At 30.8% G+C, this 23,626-nt stretch overlaps 2 protein-coding genes across 52 annotated transcripts in view; one reads left to right on the top strand and one right to left on the bottom strand.

Moving 5' to 3' along the window:
* The window catches only part of LOC139491297 (glutamate [NMDA] receptor subunit 1-like), a 137,157-nt gene extending 131,969 nt beyond the window's left edge, over positions 1-5,188 (bottom strand). For both annotated transcript variants that reach the window (XM_071278904.1, XM_071278906.1), the window contains exon 1: positions 5,094-5,188. The gene's annotated coding sequence lies outside the window, so the exon portion shown is untranslated. The remainder of the gene's footprint in view (positions 1-5,093) is intronic.
* The window catches only part of LOC139491293 (diacylglycerol kinase zeta-like), a 203,098-nt gene that overhangs the window by 77,004 nt on the left and 102,468 nt on the right, over positions 1-23,626 (top strand). For 10 of the 50 annotated variants that reach the window (XM_071278898.1, XM_071278901.1, XM_071278885.1 and 7 more), the window contains exon 2: positions 1,148-1,223. The exons of 23 other annotated variants lie outside the window; for them this stretch is intronic. In XM_071278898.1, the coding sequence (XP_071134999.1) occupies positions 1,186-1,223 (38 nt within the window). In that variant the 5' untranslated portion in view covers positions 1,148-1,185. Of the gene's footprint in view, positions 1-1,147; positions 1,224-19,128; positions 20,893-23,626 lie in introns of those variants that run through there. 17 more of the 50 variants (XM_071278853.1, XM_071278860.1, XM_071278857.1 and 14 more) reach the window with 7 other exon arrangements.

The raw sequence follows: 23,626 nt of genomic DNA, 5'->3' as shown, positions 1-23,626 counted from the left end.
TATAAAGCTGCATCTGACAGCAGTAACTTCCTGTTCGACAGAAATTTGAATCTTTAGAGTTTAGAATATCCACTTAGCATTTTATTTTTCGTACATAAGATTTGATATTTGATCAGAAACTTTTTCTTGTTGATTTTATACCATGTAAGATTATATTCAGATTTGCTTGAGAGCTGTTATTTCCTGTAATAAAGAAATCTGATTTTTTAAAATATATAAACCTACCATGGATTTTTTTGTCATTTTCTGATATAAGGAAAGTACTTTAAGTATACTGTGGATTCATTTATTTTCGTGGGTACATTGTATTAATTTTCATGGATGAAGGAAAACTTACATGTTCGTGGACATTTAATTTCGTGGTTTTGACGAAGTCTTCATACAACAAAGCCTGTAGAAAATTTGTCATTTGTTGAACATTAAATTTCGTGGTTAACCTATACCCACAAAATCCTAAATAATTAGTATCCAACGAATAATAATGAATCCATAGTATACATGTATATCGGAATCAATCAAGAAATTGGTGTAACATCGAAAGAATTCATTGTTCTCATAATCTCAAACAAAATGACTTTTTCAGATGATGCTGACGCTATAAATAGAATATTGTTGAATATTGTTGGTTTCCCCAAACATTAGGTGACTTAATTTAATTGATTATAAATCAGGTCAAAATATAATGAACATTTAAAAAATTTGCCATGACAATGATGTCTATGCAATGATCTTATATATGTAAGAAGACATCATTGATTTAGAACAATACAGTATTAACTGTATATCATATTAAACTGAAATTATTATAACTGCTTTATTTTTGCTACAGTTTAAGTGTGAGGTCAGATGGAAGTTAAATTACTGTTTAATTTTATTTTTTTTTAGGAAAAACCCAAATTAAATCAATAACAATGGGATTTTAAAAAAAAAGTAGGTGAGAAAAAAATTACCTAAAAACTGTCAATTACAGGTATGCATCATGTACATCAATTATATGGTGTCATTTCTGTTTGCATATAATCCAAAAATTCTTAGAAACATACAATTGAGGTATTATGTCTTATCTTTAACATCTGCTCCAAAGATTCTAGGAACCATGTGTAATTAGATGTTTTTATCAATTTTTATGTTATTTTATATTTTTCAGGTAAGTGAACATGTAGGCGTTGAACAAAACAATATAAAATGAGTAAAGGAATGAGAAGATCCTATGCCATTAAAAGGTAAGAGACGAGACCTTGACCCTGTCAAATGTTGAAACCTTGACCTATGCGTCAGTGTTTGTAACATTTTCATAAGAAACCACTGATGCATAGACTTGCATAGAAAAACTTGACAAAAAAGAATGACTTTTTGGATTGTTAATGTTTTGTTATTATTGAGTCAATTATAAAAAGGGTGACATCAGAGAAAAAAAAAGATCAGCACTTCGTTTATATGGTGGACACAAAGGGTCACTTTGGAGAAATTTTCTCTACTCACAGAGGTACCGCCAGAGGTACTGTGTACCTAGGTTACCCTAGAAATAATTCTGAAGTCACTAAATTGCTATTATTCATTGATACATGTATAGTTTGTGGATAGCGTTCTAGACAATGGAGGAAAATTTAGAAGAGCCATTATTCAGCCATGGAAATTCAAAGATCTTTTGTACTTTTGAAAATATGACTACCCTAATTAAGTAACAAATGAACAGGATACAGTGGTAGAATCTGTTTCTTAATGATTTCATGGACATTTTTGAGTCCATTTTCTGAAGTGATATGGGGAATTTAATATGGGGGAACAAGTTTAAATGCATAGAGTTACAAAAATTTTGACATGCTGGTAGTCCACCTAATACCTTAAAGCATGTATAGTAAATAAACCGAATATTTCAACAACAACAACATTTTTGTTTAAGATTTTCTTTATCCTTATGCTTAGTCTGTCATATTTAGTGAATCAGCTAAGAAATTAAAGTCGGAAGCTGAGTTTTTTTTATCCTTAATTGCTTCCTGAATTAAGGTAATTAAAATTCTGTTTCAACATAAGTCAATAACTTTCAATGACCTTTCAGTACTAACAGTAGGTAAAATCAGATAATTTTGTACAGATTTGTTATTAAAAAATATTTAACATGTCATAAAATAACTTGAGAATGATTTGAGTAATCTACTTTTAGATTAAATGATTTATTTAAATGCACCATAAATATATTTTAGAAGAGTTTTGTACTTAATTTTCTAATGGAAAACCCCTGGAGTGCAGAAAGGTTGGGGTTCAATACCTGTCAGGGTTACTAAGAACCAAAGATTGGGGAAATTTATAATTTCAATCTGATTGGTACTGCTGCTTATCCTCAAAAGATATCCCAATGCTAAAGTAAAACGAACAAGACTGAAAAAATTGAAAATTGACTTTTTTTAAAAAGCAACTCAAATTAGCAATACTTCTCTCTATGGGAAATGTTTAGTGAAAATCAGTCACTGTACTCTTGTAACATCATGATGTTGTAACATTGGACCATTATTTTTTTCAATATATCTCAAGTCTCTATAATGGGGGAAAACGTTAAAGTACATGTACCAGTGTACAATTACATTACAGAATACATTGTTAGCATGCATGAAGTAGATCTATTAAAAGGTTTGTGTAGGAAGTTTATAATGACTTTCTATTACAAAAGGCTATTGTTATAATTCCAATATATAGAATTGCTGACTATTAATTAGGGACAACAGAGTTATCTCTCTTTGAATAGGTTATTGTTTTTATGTTTTTTTTTTCTAATGACAAGAATTGATTGTTTTAAAAATCATCTATTCATATTTACTATATACTGGATTAGGGACCTGAGAATTTTTGGATATTCACACATTCCTAAAACAGAAAAAAAAAATTGTCTTATTTCAACGAAAATAGAAAACAAATATATCATGACCCAAAAATGAAAAAAATGCAATTAACCCAAATCTAGAAGAGATAACACATTGCAGACTGGATGTACTTAATATGTAGATTTGTGTATTTATTGATACTAAATCAATCTTCATTGAGAAACATAATGCTTTTCATGGATTATATACCATATATTACTGCTTGCAAAGAAATGTATCTTTTGTCTGATATTGTAATAGAAATGGATTTTCTAATCTCGGTAGCGGAACAATCACCAAATAAGTGATAGAGATCTGTAAAACATTTTGTAATCCATAATTGGCATAATCAATTATAATAAGTATTTTTTTTTTGTTACGAAACAAATGATAAAGTTATATAACTTTACGGTTTGAGTTATTTATAAGCACAAAAGCAACCCATGATTACAAAAGCAACAAAAGTAAAGCAATGCATAATTTTCCATGTCAGATTGCAATCCTTTAACAATGCTTATATAAATGTAGTAATATTTCAGTGATTGTCACCTTTACAAAATTAAAATCATACTATGTTTGCCAGCGTATGTTGTAATTTTCTGTATACACATGTTAAATAATTGTTTCAAATAATCGTCAACTCTGAATAAGTATCGCTCCTTTTGGAGTTCATGTGATTTCCTATTTAGCTGATGTTTTTTTACATTGTTTTGAACTAATCATCATGGAATTATGAGATTTGGAAATCAGTCTGCCTTTGATTCAAAACCTTAAAAATCTTGAAAACATTTATAACTTTATATACTTGAAAATATAACTGTATGATGACTGTTTTTTTCCCTTGATTTTTTCTGTGGACACCCATAATTTATCTTTTAAGATTGCTTTTTTGAATAGGTCAAGGAGAATTCATGGAAAACATATTTTAACTAGACATATTTATATACCCTGTTAAAAAACTAGACAGTGTTACATTACTGGCAAAAGAATAATAAATCAGATTTCAAAAGAATTCGCTGAAATATAAACAGTGTTAGAAGTAATATCGACTTAATTTCTCAGATCATGTTCCAGACATTTAAATAAACCTGAGGTATTTTCTACGAAAACATTATTGTTGATTCTAGGCATTGCATATACTGTATATGTTTAGAATTCATTAAAAATTGCTCCTGGGCCATGTATACGTAGCTAATGTGGATCTTGAAAATGAATATTAAGAAGATTGTGGCAGTTATTGAAAATATTTTCAATAAGACAGCAATCCAACAAAACAATAAAGTATAAGTAATACTGTGGATTCATTAATATTCATGGGATACCAATTTTTGTGGGTTTTGTGGGTGCATGTAAACCACGAATTCAAATGTTTAACAAATTACAAATGTTCAATAGGTTTGGTATATACAGTTTGGCAAAATCACAAAATCAAAAACCCACGAAAAAGCAAGTTTTCCTTAATCCACAAAAATTAAAGCCCAAGAAAATAAATGAATCAATAGTATATGTCAATTTAAAGAACAATACATTTCTTCCAACATTAAGTTCAGTTTGTCAGCTGATTTTTCCTCCTTGAACTATGTTCTTAGAGATGCTTTGAATCCAGACATTGTTTAGACGAAGAAAAATCCAAAGGCATATGGTTTACACATGGTAGACAAACTCTTGACATTGTAAAGATAGATAATTATATATAATTGAATAGCTCAGTCAAAATAACATCACAAGTAACCTTTGCTTATTTATACATTTTATTTAACAAGAACACAAGCGCTTATTCATGTTAAACATTTCTTTAGCTTAAAATATTTATTTGTCTTTTGATAATTCTATGACAAACATTGCTTAAGCATGTTTAAAAATGCTTGAACTCCAGGCATTCTGGCTTTCTGGTCCACTAATAAAATCTGGCTGCCAGGAAATAGCCTAAATGTGGTGCTTTATAAATGTGGCGTTAAAACACCAAAAATCAAAATCAAATAAAAAAAATGCTAGGAAGCTTTCTTTTCCCCAAGGTTTTATTTTGATTTATTATATTTTTACCATGCTATATTTATTGACAATTCTTCAAGAAGATGTTTACAACATTAAGGACCTTGTTATTAATGTTTTTCTCAGAAACACTTTACTTTTCGCTATCTTTTTCGTAGCATTTTCTAGGAAAATACAAAATTGCTATGCTTACCAATATAAAACGTAACCTTTCATAACAACAATGAAATAAAATCAACCTACCTTAGATATTTCATTAGACTTTGATTGGATTTCGTTCAGATTAAATATATTGTTCATATCCACTCCTAGACTTGTTTGAAACATTAGTGTCATCCAATAATAAAAAGGGGAGATAATTTTAGCTTATTTCTCAAATCTTGTTGTATTGATTGATTGTAAAATGATAAAAATGGATTTCAGGCTTCAATTTCGTAGCCTTAATTACCTGAAATCTATTTTGATGAGAATATATTTACAGTTTCGTGTAACATGTGTTTTTGCTCAAATGTTGTTTGAAAACTTTCAGGGTTAGATGAATTTCTTTAATGAATTATAATTGGGTAATAGTTAACTAAGTATAATTGATTTAAGGCACCTAAATCCAGGGTTACATGGACTTACATCTTTATGTTATAAAGAATTATGTTTTCATCATTTGATCATAAACCCAAATTTTATGGGGTTGTTGTTGTTTTCTTTGAAGTGTTTTGTATAGTTGTCTTGTTGTGGTATTCTGTTTTTTGCCATAGTCAGTTAATCTTGACCTATGAGCTTTGAATGTCCCATTCAGGCATCTTCCTCTTTTATATTTGTTCCAGACTGCAGAGTTGACTGGATTTTCAGGGTTATCTGAACAACAGTAGTTTATACAGTTTTCGTATAAGAGTGAAGTTTGAAAGTAAAGGGATATGGGTTATTTTTGAAGCAGCAATGGGAGACCTCATTTCAACTTAGTATTTGGTTTATGGGTGTAGTTAGGTTATTTTTTAAGCAACCATAAAGAATATAGTTAGGTTGGTTATTTTTTAAGCAACCATAAAGAATATAGTTAGGTTGGTTATTTTTTAAGCAACCATAAAGAATATAGTTAGGTTGGTTATTTTTTAAGCAACCATAAAGAATATAGTTAGGTTGGTTATTTTTTAAGCAACCATAAAGAATCTGGTTACAACTTAAGATTTGGGTACATGGACTATGGTTATGTTAATTTTTTTTTACAATAATGAGGGAGCTGGGTGTACATATATCTTAGACTAAATCTCTCATAACCAGTTTGGAATAAATTTTCCCCAAGATGTTCAAGTTCTTGGTTATTGGACTTACATATTGTATTATGTTGTGTAAGAAATTAAGTTTCAGACCAGTTATCACTGCCTCCATTACATATTCAGATACAACAAAGTGAACAGCAATCTATTATGCTAAAACTTGGAAATCTATATTAGATATGCAATTTTTTTCCCCAGAAAATGGGATTATAATTGCGTTTTTATGTTCCAAGTTGACAAAAGCTGTTGACAGATAGCCTTTGGGTTTCTGTGTACATAAAAATCTGCCTATCTGCAAAGTTAACAAACATTTGATTTCACAAAGTGTTTCAGCAGTGAAATGATTAACCTTTGCTTAAAAGTGTTAGAAAGTAATTCCCTGTGGCAAAGCAATTACTAGCTTTATTGTGCTGGAACTTAATTGGCTTTTTTGATAAATAACAAGTTTTGGTAAAGTCGTAGTAGAATTTTATATATGTTTTTTGAGGATATTTTAGTACCTCTTCAGGCAAGATGTGGCTTTTCACATTTGTGATGAACTTTTTCTACAAGGTTAAATGATAATTGGAATTAAATTATAAGAAAAGTGATCGAGTAGGTTTCTCTAGGTTATATAGGTTGGTATTTGTCAATCTTTCTATATAAACAAAAATCCATGATTTAGGTTGACAATTCTTGCCAAAGGTATTTGGAATTATTCAAACTGGAATAATTTTCAATTCTGGAAAAATTAACTGATGAAAGCTAACCCAATTTAGAAGGGTTATTAAACCATGCATGCATAATGTAAAGGGGGTTGTAAGTTCAAATTGAAAAATCAAAGAATTTAAAATTAACCAAAGCCTGATGCAATGTATGGCTTAGACCCTCTTTCAAGTTAGGTTAGTTTTCAACAAACATTTTTATAAATTTCCAGAATTTAAAATAATTCCAGATTCAAATAATTCGTTATTAAGAAATTATTACTGGTAAAAGTAACAGTCATTTCTGTTTGTTGAATTGAACCACTCACAATTTTGTAATCCCCTTGCTGTAGAAAGAGTTTTAGGGGAGATGACATTTTATCTGTTTATCTGTCACAGTTATTATGTAACTACAAATTATAGAGTACCATTAATGGTCTGTGATAGTTGATGTATCATGAAATGACAGATATCCACTATTAAATCATGTGACCTTGACCTTTATTTTATGCAGGAATAGTAAGTTTTGCATTAAGGTCCATTTCTGACGGACTGACATTAAAGATCCATATACAAATGAAGTGGATTAATTTCACCACTTTTATTTTACACTTAAACTGCTAAGATTTACATTAAGGTTAAGATCTATTGTCATTTTATTATAAACGTGAAGGGTCAAAAGCAATGATGCGAAGATTTGATGACCTTGACCTTCATTAACAATATGAAAGGTTCTGAACATGTTAAAATGATATTGCACTTGTTAACAACAGACAAAAAAAACCTTGAAAAAGTTAGCTACAATATCAAATGTTTGGCTAAAATGCATCTGATTGTTCCCCATATTTTTGTACCATGGTTGTTCAGATACAAAAGTTGCTTATTACAGAATAGTCATAATAAAATAAAACTTTGCATTATTATTCTTTAGAGGTTAGCATATCCATTTGTTTTGTTTTCATCAATAATGTACTCCATAAAAGTTCAGAAAACTCATTGAGAAAAAATCGTTTAGAAATATGATTCAAGTTATCATCCAAATCAACAACTTTATGTTTTATAAGAGGTTGTTGGCATTAGTTAAATGTTTCGAGTAAAATCATAGAAATGGAAAATAAAAACACTTATTTAACCTTTTTATATACATCGTGACATTTCAATGGACACATGGGACTCGGAATAAGATACTATAAACAAAAAGCAATTATCTGGTATAATCTTAGGTTTAGAATATATTTGCATGATATCCCAATGAGTTCTTATTACACATTTAGTGCAACTGTGTTGTCAAATCTGTGTCACTAAAGGTTCCTTTAAGTACAGTACCTCCATCAAGGTGTTTTTTTCTCTTCTGCTATCTGAATTACTAAGGTTTGATCCAAACAACAGGTTTACTATTTTTTTCTGAATAAATATCTTATTATATTGTTTATGTGTATAACTGAAATTGCTTATATACATTTACATCTTTGTAAACTCAAATGCTGAAGGCCAAAATGGTATCTGCAATGGCTATGAACTGCTTTGATATCTCCTGTAGTGATATCATTGTGTAAGTGTTAAATGGGATGCTACATGCTTTGATAAATCAGTTGAATGATTTAGAACCTTGTCTTTGCTTCAGCTTATATATAGGGTTTCAATCCAGTTCGCCTTCTCTTCATGTAAAGAGCATTTTTGCTCACCAAGGGTACTGATCCTGACAAAAGGCTGGGCATGTAAAATATGAAACAATTTAAACAAGAAAACTTCAATGGCCTAATTATTGGAGACAGCAACTAACAACACTAGACTGTACTGTAGATAAGAATTAGCAAGGGTTATTGTTTTTTGTAATGTTGCTGATGTGAAATTGCTGTAATATCTGGATGTTATGAATACAAACTGTTAACACTGGTGTATTATAAATGTCCATTACCTTGTTATTGAATAAATGCTAATTTGATTTGTTTCTCGAAATGTGTATTTCATTCATGAAATGGGGAAATGGTTGTTCACACTTTAAGAGGAACCATTAGTTGCTCAGAGATTTATATAGCAATATATATAAGTATTTGTACTACCAGCATATGGATATTAGGCGATGATTAACACTTTGTTATATTTGTATTATTTTAGTTTACATTTCGTTATTGCTTTAATGGTTACAGTGCTTGTTAAAAGACAATTCATGTATTACAACAATTGGGGGGAAAATATGATTAGTCAAGGTTTCAGTTGTCTATTCAATATATAGAGTTCAACATCCCCTTAGACTTCTATTAACTATCTATATATGCTTTGCTTGCTATTTCATTGGTGTATATCTTCTTGCACTTATGAGTTGACACCGAAATCTTGGCATGAAATATTCTGTAACACAATTTTTTATTGGATATCTGATTCACCTTACAATTGTTTGAATAATTGTTAGCAAATGCCTACCATCATCTTCAATGGGTCATATCCTACTAAAACAATTAGTAATTAGGGGAGAAGTTATTGTTGTTTAATTGTTATAGAAACCCTGCCAATCATGTCATCTAATACCAGGTACATAATTATACTGATCAGCTCACAGTTTTGACTAAGTTGTGATGGCGAAGACTGGGTTTTAACATTTAAAGATATTTTCCTAATGCATGTAGTTTTAAGGATTGGTTGGCTTGTTTGCTTTGTTTGTATAAATGTTTGCTGCAGGCTGCAGCACTGTAATTAAGATTGACATTACCCATCAATAAAAAGGCAGGGATTCATCTTGTATAATGTTATTAGATGCTTGAACAACATTTTTAAAAACAAAGCAAGCAAGCTTACCAAACCTTTAATCTACATGCATTAGGAAAATAGCTCTAATATGTACTTTGAATATATGCCCTTGGAAAATTTTATTTTGGAAGTAAATTTGCTGCATACAGATCAAAGGTTACATTTTGGCTTGTCTTTCAGTAATACATGGTTTTTGAGCAAAAGAATAATAAGATAAGCAGAATGGTATAATGGTACAATTTAGCCTTTAGAGGGAAACTTTCAAGATGTTGTCATGGCCCTTTGCCATAATTTTCAAGCTATTGGGTTTAGTGTAGGTGTAAAAACCATTGACAGATATGATCTTCTTTATTTAGCACTTACATACTATTAATGATATTTCCAGAATTTTTCATCCTTTTCTTAGTTTTGTTATCTATGTATTACTTGTAGTGTTGAGAGATGAGCATTTTACCAGTAATTTGTTATTGTAGTTACATGCATAGGATCTGTGATTCTGGTCCATTTTGATAACGTACAATACTTATGTTGTTAACTGTTACACCACTGTCCCAGGTTAGGGGGAGGGTTTGGATCCCGCTTACATGTTTAAACCCACCACATTCTGTACTTAGTGCCTGTTGCTAGTCAGGCACCTGCAATTTAGTGGTTGTTGTTTGTTGCTGTGTTACATATTTGTTTTTTGCCCATTATATTGTACATTACAAGGCCGTTAGTTTTCTCGTTTGAATTGTTGTATATTTGTGATTTTGGGCCTTTGATAGCTGACTATGAGGTATGGACTTTGCTCATTGTTGAAGGCTGTATAGTGACCTATAGCTGGTTTTTTTTTTGGGGGTTTGTCTCTTCGTCCATCTGTATGTCCGCTTCAGGTTAGAGTTTTTGGTCAAGGTAGTTTTTATGAAGTTAAAGTCCAATCAACTTTAAACTTACTACACATGTTCCCTATGATATGATCTTTCTAATTTAAATGCCAAATTAGATTTTTGACCCCAATTTAACGGACTGCTGATCATAAGAAATGATAGTGTGAGTTTCAGGTTAAAGTTTTTGGTTAAATTTTTTGGTCAAGCTAGTTGTTAATGAAGTTGAAGTCCAATCAACTAGATACTTAGTACACATGTTCCCTATGATAAGATCTTTCTACTATAAATGCCAAATTAGATTATTTTATCAATTTCATTGTCTAATGAACATAGAATATGATAGTGTGAATGGGGATGTACTATGGACACATTCTTGTCTTCTCTGGTCCTGTCTAAGGATGACCTTTATATCCAGGAGTGACTCTCAAAATCTCCATTAATTTTATCTACAATTTACCCCTTAAATATCTCTCCCTTTTTAAGTAACAGTACTTAAATTTTTCTTCTCTGGCAGTTGATGCTGTCTACAAAATGTAAGCTTATATTGTTGTTTCCTGTTGTTTCAAATTATATTATTGTCTGAGTATTTATGTTGCCTTTATTCTTCATATTTGTCTTTATAAATAATCTGTATTATCTCCCCTTATAACAGAGTAATATTTCTATGATTATTGATTAATGCTTTAATGATCTATACATGTAGAAGAGTTGTCTTTAAAAACATACTGTGTTATCTCCCCTTATAACAAAGGTTGGTGATTAATGCGTTAATGATCTATACATGTAGAAGAGTTGACTTTATAAACATACTGTGTTATCTCCCCTTATAACTAAGGTTGGTGATTAATGCATTAATGATCTATACATGTAGATGAGTTGACTTTATAAACATACTGTGTTATCTCCCCTTATAACAAAGGTTGGTGATTAATGCTTTAATGATCTATACATGTAGAAGAGTTGACTTTATAAACATACTGTGTTATCTCCGCTTATAACAAAGGTTGGTGATTAATGCATTAATGATCTATACATGTAGAAGAGTTGACTTTATAAACATACTGTGTTATCTCCCCTTATAACAAAGGTTGGTGATTAATGCTTTAATAATCTATACATGTAGAAGAGTTTACTTTATAGACTTACTGTGTTATCTCCCCTTTAAACAAAAGTTGGTGATTAATGCTTTAATGATCTACCGCTATACATGTAGAAGAGTTTACTATATAAACATACTGTGTTATCTCCCCTTTAAACAAAAGTTGGTGATTAATGCTTTAATGGTCTATATATGTAAAAGAGTTTACTTTATAAACATTCTGTGTTATCTCCCCTTATAACAAAAGTTGGTGATTAATGCTTTAATGATCTACCGGTATACATGTAGAAGAGTTGACTTTATAAACATACTGTGTTATCTCCCCTTATAACAAAAGTTCGTGATTAATGCTTTAATGGTCTATATATGTAGAAGAGTTTACTTTATAAACATACTGTGTTATCTCCCCTTATAACAAAAGTTGGTTATTAATGCTTTAATGATCTAGCGCTATACATGTAGAAGAGTTTACTTTATAAACATACTGTGTTATCTCCCCTTTAAACAAAAGTTGGTGATTAATGCTTTAATGGTCAAAAAATGTAGAAGAGTTTACTTTATAAACATACTGTGTTATCTCCCCTTATAAGAAAAGTTGGTGTTTAATTCTTTAATGATCTACCGGTATACATGTAGAAGAGTTTACTTTATAAACATACTGTGTTATCTAGCCTTATAACAAAAGTTGGTGATTAATGCTTTAATGATCTATATATGTAGAAGAAAACATACTGTGTTATTTCCCCTTATAAGAAAAGTTGGTGATTAATTCTTTAATGATCTATACATGTAGAAGAGTTGTTAGTGATAATCATGATTGATAGAACAATCCTAATGAGTGGATCTTGATTAACATGAAGATAAATCGTGTGGTAGATGTTTGTTGTTAGTGATAATCATGATTGACAGAACAATCCTTTAGTGGATCTTAATAAACATGAAAATGAATCGTGTGGTAAATGTTTGGAATGTAATATCTTAATTATCTATATTAAAATTTTCAGATGATGTTGTATATAGGAGAAACATCTTTATTTCATCCCACAAATATAATGTATGCAGTTTTTCTTGTATTAAAGATCCAAGTGTTGTGGAATGGATGTGTTTATAACTTTTAAGAGAAATGCTGTTAAAAGCAATGTAATAAACAAATGATTGTCTTATTCAATCTCAGAGAACTATAAAGGGGGACAGTCTCAGAGGTCTAAGTAGTTGAACTACTTTATTACTCAGGTCTGAGGGTGAAATCCAATCATAGCAGGTGTGTTCAACTCTAATCTTTATGGCCTAGGATTGTCAGTTTTTCTTCAAAAGGTCATGGTTCTCTCTTAGCAATCCAGCCTTCTTCACCAATAAAAACTGACCACCACTTGCTGTGGTTGGTGGCCTTTGCCTGTTTTCTGCTCTTATGTTGGTATTCTGACAAATCCCCCATTTCCTTTGTCAATTTTATTAAGACACAGTACAGATTATAACATTTACAGTGAAATCGGAGACTCTCTTGTTTCAACATAAGTTTCTCCTAAAATTATTTTATTATATCAATATATCAGTAGGAGGATAAAAATGATGTAATCTTGTTAACATCAGTCACATGTACTCTTATATGGTGTAAAAGTGCAGGCTATTGAATATGTAAAAGTTTTAAGTTTGGTTATACTCAGTTCTATACAATAAAACCAAAACAAAAACAAAATACTAATGAGTATAATTCTTGGGATATTATTTTACATGTGCATTATGATGGATATTGAAATTAACATCTAATGTAAGAATAACAATTGGTATTCATTTCACTTAACAATGATCCCTTTTAATGTTGACAGAAACTTCAACATCAAAGAACGAAATATACATTATGAGAAAAGATTTTCGTTCGATCCATTAATGCAAATTTTTGATAAATTTATTATAGTATTGAAAATGAAATAATACATGTTTTATGGTAATTTCTTCAGTGAAGCTAACACATAGTAATACTATAATTAATTATATGGAAAACAAAGAAGGATTTACGCAGCTTTACGCTGAGTAGTATTTGTGTCGAGTTACAGCATGATATTTGAATGTGGGTGGAAGGACAATATGTCATTTTTGAGAGGATGCCTTCAAATTATGCTTATTAATCCATAAGTCTTTGTGAAAGGTCTTTTAATTATTTCCTCATGCACTATTACAAAATGGCACGCAAGTCAGAATGTTTGAAGTCTGAGAATTAATATGTCAGTTTTGTTCTACATTTCTGTAAAAAAGATGATTTCAAAGAAAGGTCTTTTCATTTTTCAAAGAGATTATACCGTGTATAATGTGGCATATTTATCTCTGAGGCTAGTTTATTGATGAATTATCTCCCTTGCAAACACCTCTCTTTTGAAATTAACTAGTCTTAATTTACATTTCCAATTGCAAGGGCTTGGCTTATGTTTGTTTGATATTTTAATGTTTGAGCCACATACATACATTCATTCCAATTCGCCGTTTCAGAATCTAATGCATCCTGGGTAATATTTTTAAAAGTGTACACCACAACGTCCTGATTGGTTAAAAATGTCATAAACAATGGAAATTTAACCAATGACGTGGCGTTATTTTCATTTTGGGGTACGAACAATGAAATTACCAATGATTCTTCAGATTCTGAAACGGCTAATTGTTCATGATGATTAGATTTTGTTAAAAAGAGTCTTGACATCATACCTTAGACACATCTCCTTTAATAAACATGAATATCTTTTGAGAATTTGACCAAATTTCCTTCTTGACTCAGATTCAGGTCATAGATGCCAGGTAATTTTAAGGATTATTGTTGGCTTTTAGATTTCATCAGCATCATAAGACTTTTTTCACCATGGTTTGCTACTAATGGGGGATACAACTCTATTAGGGGGATACAGGGTGCTCATTTCCCATCACCTGCTTTTTAAAAAAATCTTTTCTTTTCTTTTCAAGATCCCTCATTTTTTTAAACATCGCTATATCCCATATCCCAAAAGTGTGTTATTCCCCTCCATTCCAAGGTGATCCATCCTCCTTTGAATTGTTTTACATTTGTCATTCTGGGGCCTTTTATAGCTGACTATACAGTATGGACTTTGCTCATTGTTGAAGGCCATACAGGGACCTATAGTTGTTAATTTCTGTGTCATTTGGTCTCTTGTGGAGAGTTGTCTCATTGGCAATCATATCATATCTTCTTTTTTTACATTGATATGTTTAAGTCATTTTTAATGGACTAAAAATTGACTGCTTGAAAAATCCCCTTCCTCTAGATCTGCCAGTAAAACGTGATTTTTCAAGCTTTCATTAGTATGAGATTGTGAAAGATGATTTTATTGTTCATATATATAACTTGATGTATAATAGGATTCTCTCTATTTTCATCGTGTTGAAAACCAAAGTAAGATGATGTATGTGGTGTTCTACTTAGTGTTAATAGTAAGCCTCTAATTCTACTTCCTGCTTCTACAGGCATATAAATGTCTTGTTATATATCGAGTGGTTTGGGAACATGGCAAAATAAAAAACAATCAAAAGTGATGATTTTATAGGAAAATAAGTACAATCTACAAAAGCAAACATGCTTATACATATAAGAGGATTTCTGTTAAGCTTGTAGCATTACAGCGAGAATGATCTTGTCAAGTATTTTATATTTGCTGTTTCTAATAGCGGGGGAAAAAGCTTTTAGTTAAATTAAAACATGAAAAAAATAGAAAGATTATTTATGGAATTTCTTTAATGAAAGTGACACTGCTGATTGACTGAGTCAGTCCTTCATGTTTGTTTTAATCAGGGTTTAATGATCTTTAATGGAAAAAGTGTTTGATTGGAGTAGGAAATTTTAATAACAATCTATGGAAAGGGTTGAAATTTTGGAAATATAATTCACTGGCGGAAACACACTAGTAACAAATTATTGCCTAAGCTTCAAACTGAAAAAGGAAACTTTGAAAGTTAAGCTGATTTGTTTACGGCCACATAAAAAAGACCTTGAAGTGAGAGGTTTAGCTAGATATAAAACCAGGTTTAATCCACTGTTTTCTACATAAAAGCCTGTACCAAGTCAGTGATATGACAGTTGTTATCTATTTGTTTGATATGTTAACTGTTTGAACTTTTAATTTTGCCATTGGCTTATGGACTTTTCATTTAGAATTTTCCACAGATTTCAGTATTTTTGTTATTTTACTGCTTGATATTCAATATAAATACAATTTTTTTTCTCCAGGTTTAAAAATTTTCAGAATTCAAAATGAAATTTCTCGAAATTGTTTCTGAGCTGACACATTTTTGAAGACTTTATGTTGAGCGTTCTGATATTCTACATGATTGATATCGTTCTTTATTTAAATTGTTTAGATAATGTGGTTTAAAGAAGCAGCAACACGTCTGACCTGAGGTCTATAAAATCACTATTTTGATGGCAATGTGGGAGTAAACCTAGAATCCAATTTATATATCACTAATTAAGGGAAAAAATGAATAGATGTCGTAAATGGTATTTGATGTCTCTGGGTTGCTGTCTCATTGAAAATGTATAATTGTATAGCTTCATCTCCTTTTATTTAAAGCTATACATAAATACAGTTTGTGGGGGGGGGGGGGGGGGGGATTCTATCGCGGCTAGGAGAGAAATTTTATCTTTTTGCTTTTTTTATGTAAACAAATATTGTATTCGTTCATAGTGTGTTAGTTTACGTTTTTTGATAGAGTTAAGCCTTCCAATTGATATTTTATTGTGTGTTTTTCTATGTTGTGATGTTATGCTATTGTTTCGGAAAAAGGGAGAAGGTTTGGTACCATTAAAACGTTTAATCCCGCTGCAAATGTTTGCACCTGTCCTAAGTCAGGAATCTGATGTACAGTAGTTGTCGTTTGTTTTTTAATTTATATGTGTTTCTCGTTTCTCGTTTTTTATATAGATTAGACCCTTAGTTTTCCCGTTTGAATGGTTTTACACTAGTAATTTCGGGGTCCTTTATAGCATGTTGTTCGGTATGAGCCAAGGCGCCTTGTTGAAGGCCGTACATTGACCTATAATGGTTTACTTTTATAAATTGTTATTTTGGATGGAGTTGTCTCATTGGCACTCACACCACATCTTCCTATATCTATTGAGCTGTAACCCTTTTCACAATTACTAAGCCCAGTTTGGTGCTTTTAGATTTCTAGTGGTGTCGATTCATTATTAATAGTAGGATACCAGTATTTCATGGAATTTTTTGATGAAGGCATCAACACAAATTTCAATGTTTGATAGTTTAATATATATTTTTTTAAGTTAATGTATTTAGACTTAAGCAAACTCAATCTACAAAAACTAGTGTCCCTCAAAAAGAACTGAATCCAAAGTAACTGGGTTTTGAGCAGTGCTGTTGAGAAATGGTTAAAATTTTATGATAAATTATGAAAAATTCCAATATCTTTACACTAGAGAGAAGAAAAAAAACCAAGAAAAAAATGTTGAAAAATACTATATTGTCTTGATCCAGAATGCCACGGCGAAGAAAGTAGAAAGGTAATTAAGTTCCTCTTCAAGTAAATGGTATTGACCTGTTCTCTTGAAGTTGAACTTATAACAAGCTTTTAAGCATAAAAGTAACACTTTAAAATAGTGACTGTTTGTTTAGATTGAGAATTGTAGTATAGTAAGATCTCTATAAACAATTTTCTGCATTTTTGATGAAATTTGATTTAAAACAACAGTGTTTTGTTTACATTGCATATATTGCTAGGATAAAGTGATTTTTAGGATTTAAGCAGTCTGCAGATAAAGCACATTTTAAGGATCATATTTGAACTGATTGGTATCTACCCCATGAAAGTAAGATAATTACAAAATTGTAAATTAATATTTAGAGGAAAACAGTTTTTTTTTAAGTTCAAGAGTGAAGATTTATTTACAACAGAGGCGATCCATCTCAGCTTGTACATTAACAGTTGTCCATTTATCTTAATTACAAGAGAATTAAGCTATTTGAAAAATTGTTAGCTGTTGGCTTTGAAATTACCCAGGTAAAACAGCTGAACTTTAGATGATTTAACTTTAGATTTACCATGATTTAGAAATTAATGCACATTTTTTTCATCCCTGAGAAAAATGGAGCAAGTGAAAAATCTCTTCAGTTTAAACATCCTTCTTTACTTTCAATTATTCATGAATGTTATATTATACAAGCTAAAATTGAGAATGGAAATGGGGAATGTACCAAAGAGACAACAACCGACCATAGAAAAAAACAACAGCAGAAGGTCACCAACAGGTCTTCAATGTAGCGAGAAATTCCCGCACCCGGAGGCGTCCTTCAACTGGCCCCTAAACAAATATATACTAGTTCAGTGATAATGAACGCCATACTAATTTCCAAATTGTACACAAGAAACTAAAATTAAAATAATACAAGACTATATATATAACAAAGGCCAGAGGCTCCTGACTTAGGACAGGTGCAAAAATGCGGCGGGGTTAAACATGTTTGTGAGATCTCAACCCTCCCCCTATACCTCTAGCCAATGTAGAAAAGTAAACGAACATATAAAGAAAATATGTTAATTTATTGTACATTATTATCATGTGCCAAAAATTGCAATTATGATTCAATTCAGTATTGAATTCTGAATTGATAGAGAACCTGGGTATATTGCTATAAATGAATGTTCATGAAATATTTGCCAATGGACATTAAGTAAAATCAAATAATTTAGTACCTTAAAAACACCTTAGCAATTATAATTTCAACACTGCATTTTTTAAGGTTACCCCTTTAAAGTCTGAGCAACCCCCCAAAATTGAGTTTTTATTTAATTATCTGCTCTTGCATTTTAAACAAATAGTAACTGTTGTTTATTGTTCATACCAATATATATCACATGTACAGCCCATGATATAACTGGATCTAATTTTCCCAGGTCAGAAAAATATACATGTTAGAGAAATTTCTTCATTATGTGGACTAATAACTTTGGATTAACAATATAGGTATTTCACTAATAGATCATCTATATTTACTAAGATGAAATTGCATCCAAGATGTTGCGTATGTAATGTAAATCATTATCTGCCTACGAAGTCTTATTGTTTCGACAATTCTTCTGTTTTCATAATAAACTTGGAAAAATATAGGAAACAGACGACTGAGTGTTACAGTTTGTGGTTGTGATCTTAAGCTGTATGAAGATCAGCTGATCAAGGAATTTATAACAGAGTTTAGCAGGAAATTATAACCCCCTGGATTAATTAAGAAAATCATTACTGTTGATGGATTTGAAAAATTCTCTTCTGATATATAGATGGAAAATATGATGGTGAAATCAAAAATTATCGGGAGAAATGTACAACATGTGTTATTAATTATAGATGTAAATATCAGATGATTTTAGAATTTTATTTTTTAATGACTATTGATGTTTTGAGACCTTTAAGTTTGAAGCTGATGTTTTGTGAGAAAGTACTTTGTTGAACTTATATGGATATAAATATTGAAAATGTTTTTGTTGACAACGTGATATTTATTTTTTATTTACTCAGTGGAATGCACCTGTAGAGGTAAACAGGATTCTAAAAATCAACGGTACCTTGGAATTTATTAATTCTGTTTACATTATGTCTTTGAGGACTTGTCTGCATGAAAGATTAGTATAAACAGCTTTAAGAATTAAATTGACTTGTTGATGAGACTGATCGTTGACATAAACTTAGGTCAATGACTGTTGCATGTTATTTTTTTTACTTTTATAAAAAAACAGTATCGTAAGGTTGTATTGGATTATGAATTGAGAAACAATAGGGTAATTATCGCTTATTTCATAGAAGTAGACGTCAATGTGAGCTACGTACGGTACCTTTACTATTGACAGTGTTTACTATAGGTTATTGATTCTAAGATTGATACACGGATCGGAAGTTTGCAGTCATTTTTTACACCGTTTTCTTTCATTCTGGAAATAATTGTATCATTGACAATGGGGAAATGTACATTTGTACTTGGACGTTCATCTCGGCAGATTGTAATTCTGAAATGTTATTTAGTAGTTTAACTGGTTTAAATGCACTAGACTGAAATTAGCGTAGCAGTTTTACAAAGGAAATTGGAAATAAGTCAGAAAATATTTTTTTTTCACCCAAAGATAATTCTGTGATCTAATTGCCTTAAATGAGAATGAACTAATTACAGTGCGGTAATAGCTGACACAATATTGATTCTGTAAAACCAACTATAAAAATATCAAGGATATATTGAAAACATGAGACACAGTAACAAAACAGTGTGACAGTTGATAGTCATTGAAGCAGTCATGGATTTTAGATATACACAGTGGTCAACAATTATGGAGGTAAAATTTCATAAATTTATATTTGTTTGATTATCGAATTATGAACATCTTTAAACGAGCACGTTCAGGATCTCCATCCTTAGAAGTTCCAAAAATTTGTTTACCAAGACAAAAAAGGACCACATCTATTGATGAACCGAAGGATATAAAATGTTTAGAGGTTCCTGGACTCGAACAGAGGGGGCGATCCTCAAGTTTTGATTCGGCTAGCTTACATAAAGAGAAGGACTGTTTAGCTGTTCCTAGACCAGGGCGGCGCTGTCAATCTTTCGATTCATGTAACGCAGGTGGAGATCGCTCATGGAGTACATCGTCCGATGAGAATCTTTCCGATCCTGGAATTAAAGAAAGGAGGAGGAAAAGCTTTAAATTAAGTAGATATCAAAAACATAGACCTTCAATAGAAATTCCAAAATTATGTGTACACTGTGTATATGTTGAACAAGCTTATAAAGACAGTTTAGAAGAGATCGAAAAACATACACATAGTAAATTTTACCTTGGAAACGAAGCTGACGAAAATTTGTTTTCCTCAAGTGGAAGTTTTAGCTCATCAGATGAAGATTTTTCAGATAGCTCATATGAATCGGAAACTGATACAGAAGAAACTGAAAATAGCGAATATATTAGTGAACAAACAAAGACAAATGGACAGAATGCAAAAACAGAAATTTGCTCAAATGAAAATACATTTTCAAAATCGGAAAATTTATATTTCGCGGATGATGACTATATAGAATTAAATCCAACAGGAAATGATTCAAGTATAGATAATTCAACCGAAGGAGATTATACAAATGCGCTCACTTTACAAGTACCCGTGATCAAACAACAACGATCGACGTCCTTCGATGGATGTTTATGTAAAGGCTCAACTTCAGACAATGTGTCAAATACGACTCGGCCAATGGTCAAAAGACAAGCTTCCTTTGATGAAGATTCAGACAGTTCAAAGCAAATCCGATCAAGTTCTGTCGATGTTAATCTGCCGACTGAAGAGGAATCTCGTTACAAAGCAATTCAGACTTCTCCTGGTCATGCGTAAGTTTTGTCAGCTTACTCTTAAAACATAGATTCTGAAGTTTGCTTCATTTACTCCATTATCAGTTTATGAATCCTTTCCTGTTAGTTTCAATTTTTTTTCAATGCTCTAAAGTATTCAGGTTGTAATTATATCTATCAAAACTGTCGACTTGACAGTAAAGTTTCTGTTTTAGAAACCTTTATAAAAACTGTTGATGGTTTACAAGGGTTTAACAGGGGGATTTCTGACCCAGGATAAAAGGGGTGGAGGTTCAACTGCATGAACGATATTGAACTCAACCCATAGTTTATTTAGTGTACAAGTAATGAAAGGAAATAAATTGAAATAAATTTTATATATGGTCAGATCATTATGCTTGAAATGTACGCCATATGAATTCGTACTATGCATGCTTTTTCAAAGGAAATATTGATGTCACAATGCATTCTTAATAGTATGAAAACCCATGAGACATGAATACCTATATTATGAAATGGATTTATGATTGAATTTTAATAAATTATGAAACTTTTCCCTTAAGGGCCATGATGTTTCAATACTTATGTATATGATAAAATTATCTCCCTTGTCCAAATCACTAGTTTTTGATTCATATTTAAGTGTAACTATTTGTTGCACAGTTCCTAAAAATATTTAAAGGTAGACGATTAAATATTTTAAATTATGCAGGTTCTTCTTAGTTAAAATGATTGCATACCGTATTTGGGCATGTATAGTCCGCACTTTTTTTCCTTCAATCTGTAGTTTGTACAAGGGGTGCGGACTATACACACCTATAGACGGTTTTCGAAATTTATAAAAAAAAAAAAAAAATTTTTTTTTTTTTTTAATTTCGTTTTTTTCTGCACTAATAATGTATATTGGAGACGTTAATTATATTTATTTCAATTAATTCTTATTCTTTTTAAACTTTTCTCTTCAAAATTGATTAGTCAAAGTAAAGGTGTGACATCCTGTATAGGTAATCAAGAGGGGTAATTAAGGATTAAGTATGGGTGTGTAGCAATTAAATAATGATGTCAAGTTTTGACAGATGTTAAATATTATAATCCCCAGGCAATATAACAACATGATCAATGAAAAGATTATATAAGATTAAATAGTTTAAAAATTTTGATTACTGCTAATTAATTTAGATAAATGTTTGATCTCTTTTTTCTTTTGTTCCATAATATTCAAATTATTTCTGTTATATTATATATCAGCTTGGACATACTTAGACAAATGTTGATTTTAAAAGGGATATTTTGATTAATAATTACTTTTATAAAATTATCAAATATTAATTACCTGATGAAAAGCTCTACCATTTCATTATTTTTCATGAAATAAATAAAACAAAATTTATTATTTTTATAAAAAACATGAAAAATAGATTACTTCCAGTGGATTTTAACAGTGAACTAGACTGTTTTTTTTTTCTCGATTTTAAGGGGATGAAAAGGGGGTGCGGACTATACATAACTGCGTACTATACACGGCCGAATACGGTACATTAAAATCCTTTATAAGTAACTTATGAAAAGAACCACCAATCCAAGATGACTGCCTCCTATTAATATCAAGTAAAACAATATTGTCTTATTACCTTCAGCAAGAATACCATATAACACCTTCAGCTAAAATATAGAAAAACACATTCAAGTAAGAATACCAAAAAGTATCTATTTTAGGAAAAAAAGTAGGACAATTTATTCTAATATTACAGTGTGTAAGTTTTCTTAGACTGGTGCATGATTAACCTAGATAAGGAAGAAGAAAAGGGATTAATAATTTATTTTTTTTCTTGCTAAGAAACAAGTTATCGTGAGAATTCTGGTCAGGAAAAGATCGGTAAATTACTGTTGATAAATAATTGAGGTGTCCCTATCAGGAAGAAGAATGCAACAAGTCCCTTGGTATCCATTCCCTAAGTTAAAACACTAAAAGTAATAGGTCTAGTAAGGAAAAAAATCATTTATTTAGATTTTCTGCGCATTGTGTGGATTTAAAATAAGCTTTTAGGAAATTTGTGCAGGACATCTGGTTAAAGCAAATGAATATTATTTTATTTTGCCTGACCAAATCGTAATTCAATGATGCTCTGGAGATATGTCAGATCCCATTGAAAAATTTGCAATATTAAACCAAACCAGGCAATCAGGCTAGCATTTCGGGTCCTTAATAATAATGTTATTCATATTTACACCAGTTTCTTGTGGTCTTTATTTGTACAAGAAATTATTTTAATATCTGACCAGTGTTAACCATCAAAGTTAGTCTATTTGGTGTTGTCAGTTTATTTTCGACTTCTGAGTTGGAATATCCCCTTCAGGTATATTGTTGCTTCTCTTTAATACTCTGTGTGTTTACACTATTGTAGAATAGTTTTAAGTTGGTTGTATTTGACTATATAAGCTATTTCAGTTGACTATTTTCGTCTTATAAGTTGGAATATCCCCTTCAGGTATATGTTGCTTCTCTTTAATACTCTGTGTGTTTACACTATTGTAGAATAGTTTTAAGTTGGTTAGGTATTTGACTATATAAGCTATTTCAGTTGACTATTTTCGACTTATAAGTTGGAATATCCCCTTCAGGTATATATTGCTTCTCTTTAATACTCTGTGTGTTTACACTATTGTAGAATAGTTTTAAGTTGGTTGTATTTGACTATATAAGCTATTTCAGTTGACTATTTTCGACTTATAAGTTGGAATATCCCCTTCAGGTATATATTGCTTCTCTTTA

The sequence above is a fragment of the Mytilus edulis genome, chromosome 10 (assembly GCF_963676685.1).
Source record: "Mytilus edulis chromosome 10, xbMytEdul2.2, whole genome shotgun sequence".
Lineage (NCBI taxonomy): Eukaryota > Metazoa > Mollusca > Bivalvia > Mytilida > Mytilidae > Mytilus > Mytilus edulis.
The sequence above is the reverse complement of the archived record's forward strand: the minus strand, read 5'-3'. Positions and strand labels throughout refer to the sequence as shown.